The following is a 4,965-nucleotide window of genomic DNA, read 5'->3' on the forward strand; positions in this document are numbered from 1 at the left end:
TAGCTCTCAATAGGAATTATAGTTGTCTAATGTTATTTCATTATTTCATGAAAACAGAATGATAACCCTAAATCTGCAATTTTGCTTAAATGATACAACAGAATTAGGGCCCTAACATTAACCGACCTGAAAAACATAAAACTCGGCCCCAAACTAATTATTTTATTAAGTCTGCCACGAAAATGCATAATTCAACTCTTCTACACTTCGAATTGAGTTATGACTTCGACACAACTTGTAGCTTATGCTTTCAGCTTTCCAACTCATATTAGAACGTGTCAAACGGCATCTCATAGCTCAAGTTATGACATGCACATCGAAAATGTGTCAAATTATAATTTAGTCACAAAATAAGTAACAGAATTAAAAGAAAAGAAAAAATAAACTAAACTTCAAGAACTCGTTAATATAGTAAAAATAACATAAGAAACTATAGAATTGTCGTGACACAATAGTAAGAGTGTGCATCAAAATACACGGATCAAAATCAAATATTTAAAAGCCTTCAAAATTCACCACCACATTCTCTTTCCTCTTGTATTTGGAGTCACATGTTCAACAAATGAATGGAATCGATCGAGTTGAAAGTGATTGAGAACTGATCGTAATCGAATAAACTAGAAGACTAGTCAACCCTTCTATATTTTATGTGAGTTATAAACACTAAATTATGACTTAATATTTTTGTGACAGACACCAAAGGCAGAGTTAGTACAGTTAGGACAAGTTTTTTATTCCATAGTTGGAATATTTTTGTTTTAAATGATAAAAATAGTATTGGAAAACTTAACCGGAAGGGCATGACGAGAACAATGAATGAGACTAACCCAAAAAAAAATCCTCTGTACACATCAGAAAAACAGATTTAGCATTGTTTACTTCATTTCAATTCTTCTTTGCAGTATGATTAGTGATTCATTTTTATGTATTTTTCTGAATATTTGTTTCAACTGGTTTTGTCTTTCTCACATAAGAAATGGACCTGGACAAGTCACATTCAGGAAATTCCACTTTAATTGGGTTGGAATTGATGTTGATGAATAGACACGTAAAAAGAAGTTACACTAATCATATTATCATAACATTGCACTGATACATTAAGGTTCAATTACTAACATCCTGCATTTGCTTACAAAATAAAGCTAAGACAATACTTTAAATACTAGTAATAAAATAGTAAAGTCTACCCGGATTTGGATATAGTGCGCTCATACAAACTCTCAAGCTTATTCAAGTGATCCTCAAGAACTTCAATTCCATTCTGATGGCCATTCTCATCAAGCAAATTTGTAGCCATTGTAATTGCATCATTGATCTTCTTGTTTTCTTCAGAAGAGAGCTTTAGATTAATATCATTCTTTTTCAACACATTTTTCATTTTATAAACACAGTCGCCCAGTGCATTCATTACTTTCGCTTTTCTTAAGAATGTCTTATCAGCAATACGGTAAGTTTCCGCGTCTTGAATCAATTTTTTAATTTCCTTGGCCGACAACCTTCCCATGTCATTGGTTATTGTAATCTTGTTATTACTGCCGGTGGATTTATCCATAGCAGAAACTGTTAAAATACCATTTTGATCAACTTCAAAGCAAACATCATAAAGATGACCGCGCGGAGCAGGAGGTAATCCTGAAAGTACGAAGGAACCCAGAAGATGGTTATCTCTGGCTCTTGTTCTCTCACCCTCATAGACTTTAATCGGGACACACGATTGGTTATCTTCAGCTGTAGTATATTTTTTTGTCTTCTTGACAGGAATGGAAGTGTTCCTAGGAATCAGCACATCCATAACACCGCGTAGAATGCTCCAACCTAGTGACAGAGGTGCGACATCAATCAACACCAAGTTTGGAACATTCTTAATGTTTTTACTCAACAAAGCAGCCTGGACAGCTGCACCATAAGCAACAGCCTCATCAGGGTTGATACTCCTGCATAACTCCTTCCCATTGAAGAAGTCCTGCAATAGTTGCTGCACTTTAGGAATCCTAGAAGATCCACCAACAAGGACAACATCGTCAACGTTACTCTTGTCCATCTTAGCATCGGTAAGACACTTCTCAACAATCTCCATGCACATGTCGAAAAGTTCCATGTTGATTTCATCAAATTTGGCACGAGTGATTGACGAAGAAAAATCAACACCCTGAAATAAAGCATCTACCTCAATATTGGTTACATTAGCAAAAGAAAGTGTTCGTTTGGCCTTCTCACACGCAGTTCTCAACCTCCTCAACGCTTTTGGATTTCCAATGATATCCAACTTTTTCTTCCTTTTGATCTCCTCTACAAAATAGTTCACCATTCTATTATCAAAGTCTTCTCCTCCAAGGTGAGTGTTTCCGCCGGTGGCCTTCACTTGGAATACATCATTCTTAATAGTAAGGAGAGACACATCAAAAGTCCCACCACCTAGGTCAAAGACAAAAATATTTCGTTCTCCCACATATTTCGTTCTCTTGTCAAGACCATATGCAATAGCTGCAGCTGTTGGTTCATTGATTATCTTCAAAACATTAAGACCAGCAACGGCACCAGCATCTATAGTGGCTTTTCGTTGTGAATCATTGAAATAAGCTGGGACAGTAATGACAGCATTTTTAACTTGTGATTCCAAATATGCCTCTGCAAACTCCCGCATCTTTGTGAGTACCATAGAAGAGATTACCTCGGCGCAAAAGTGTTTCTCATGTCCATTGAACTTCAGAGAAATCATTGGTTTGTCATTCACACCCGCAATGACCTTGAATGGCCATAACATTATATCTTTCTGTACTATAGAATCACTAAACTTCCTACCAATCAGTCTCTTAGCATCTGTTAAAATGAAAAATTACTTGTTCAATTGAACTTTAAACATAGGGATGCAACCATAACGATACATATATACCTAATCTAGTCATCCATAAAAAACATCAAGATCTATTTGGTTTTTGATAGTGAATGAAAACATAACTTACCAAAGACAGTGTTTTGTGGATTTGCGGCAGCTTGATTCTTAGCAGCATCACCAATCAATCTTTGATGATCTTGAGTAAAAGCAACAAAAGAAGGAGTAGTTTTGTTGCCTTGATCATTGTGAATAATCTCAACTCTACCATGCTGTTCTTGCCACACACCAACACATGAGTACGTAGTTCCAAGGTCTATTCCAACGGCATATCCTTCATCTTTTTTAGCCATTATCTTACAATGATAAAAAAGAAGCACAAAAAATACCCTAATTCTCCTTATCCTTAACTCTAAACAGAAGCGTGAATTATAACAAAAGGTCTAGTTGTATTAGGTTTTATTCCAAACCGAAATGCTCCTTTTATATAACATTGAGTGTAAATAACTGACAATTCAAATTGGCCTACTTAAGGCAAGGCCTATTTGATAAAAAGATCAGGTTTGAGCTTTTTTAAAAGCCTATTTAATAAAATAGGTCAGGCCTAGGCTATTAAAAAAGCCTATAAAGCCTTGTAGGCCGGCCTATATTTTCATATATATTAAAATTAGTCTAATTAGGTTGGCTTATATATGCATATATATTAGAAAAAATGTTAAATAGACTGGTCTATATATGCATATATATTAGAAAAAATGCTAAATAGGTCGGTCTAAATGTTCATATATATGCGACCTATAAGGCTTCTTAAGTAATATGAATTAATTGAAAACATTAATAAGAAAGAGACTTTTAAATAGGGTTTCAGGCCAGGCTTTTAAAAAGGTCAGGCCAGGCTGAAAAAACGAGCCTATAGTAGGCCATAGGCTAGGCTCGGGTCTTGTAAGTTTATCGTAGGTCAGACCCAGGCCTTATAAAGCTTAGCCTAGCCTATTCCCACCCCTGCACAGGGTGCATGCATCTCAAATTAAGGTTCGTTGATTTTCAAGGCTTGCTACCAATTATTAAAAAAAAAAACAATTATTCCAGTGCTGTATTTTTTTTTTGAAAATTGTAGTATTTTCTATTGTCTTTTTTAATTTGTTTTTGGATAGTAGTAGTAATTTATATAGGAGATCACTAAAAAATATAATAAAAAACTAATCATCATCATATCATCATATCATCATCATCATACTAAATTATAATCCTACAAGTTTTCTAACAAATACTTCCCCCCAAAATCATACTAAATTATAATCCTACAATTCTCTAACAAATACTTCTCGCCAAAATCAAAATAAATACTTAAACAAATTAAAAATTAATAGATAAAATTAATAACTTTTCTTTAAAAAAATAATTATTTACATTCGCTCACCCCACTTCCCTTATGCATCCAACATCCTTACCCCATTATCCACCACAACTACATAACTTCTTCCTATTTTATTAATTAATTAACTATCTCTCCCCACTCTCCTCCACTTTCTCTAAACTGTTTAAGATTCTCTATTTATATATAAGAATAACACCTAAGCATTTAGCATTTTTACTTTTTATTTTAATTTTCCAAGCAACTTTGATACGTGTTTTTGAGAAATATTGTAGGCTGTAGCTTATAACAAAGTCAGGTAAATTTTGGATCGGTTGAAAACAATTGTATCGTTGCAGCATATGCATTTTAATTTATTATGAAGTCCATTTTCATTTCTTCATTCAGTTTCTTTTCATTTATAAACATCCTAGTACTTATACCCGTGCGAGGTACGGGTTAAATATTTTTTAAGTAAAGAAAATATTTTAAAAACACTTATAATTTAGAAATTTTCCTTATAGTAAGATTACTATTGTATACATAAAATGTCATTGTTATTAATAGTATATATAAAAAAGTTAATTTAACAAATTTTTTTATAAATTATAAAATAATTTAGGCATTTCTAATTTATTAATAATTTATGTAAGTTTTAAAAAAATATTAATTGTTATTGTTTTTGGTTGAAACAAATATTATATCCATTTTTAGTATAAATGTTATTCCCCCGGTTACTTTTTAAGTGTCATTTTAAAAAAAAAAAAAAATTCTATTT

The 4,965-nt window shown here is 32.9% G+C and overlaps 1 protein-coding gene across 1 annotated transcript; it reads right to left on the reverse strand.

Annotated features, from left to right (window-relative positions):
* Positions 1-1,032: 1,032 nt before the first annotated feature.
* Positions 1,033-3,267, reverse strand: LOC131609175 (heat shock cognate 70 kDa protein-like). The gene is made up of 2 exons (XM_058880831.1): positions 2,964-3,267; positions 1,033-2,820 (listed from the first exon to the last, which is right to left on the reverse strand). Exons 1-2 carry the CDS (start codon positions 3,184-3,186, stop codon positions 1,184-1,186), a joined length of 1,860 nt encoding a protein of 619 aa, XP_058736814.1. The 5' UTR covers positions 3,187-3,267; the 3' UTR covers positions 1,033-1,183.
* Positions 3,268-4,965: the final 1,698 nt, after the last annotated feature.

Source organism: Vicia villosa, linkage group LG6 (genome assembly GCF_029867415.1).
Source record: "Vicia villosa cultivar HV-30 ecotype Madison, WI linkage group LG6, Vvil1.0, whole genome shotgun sequence".
Taxonomy (NCBI): domain Eukaryota; kingdom Viridiplantae; phylum Streptophyta; class Magnoliopsida; order Fabales; family Fabaceae; genus Vicia; species Vicia villosa.

What these genes read in the sequence shown, in the direction of transcription:
- LOC131609175 (XM_058880831.1), bottom strand. Translation starts at nt 3,186, where the DNA reads ATGGCTAAAAAAGATGAAGGATATGCCGTTGGAATAGACCTTGGAACT. An exon ending in TCCACAAAACACTGTCTTTG is followed by an intron (nt 2,821 to 2,963) that starts GTAAGTTATGTT and finishes TCATTTTAACAG; the next exon opens with ATGCTAAGAGACTGATTGGT.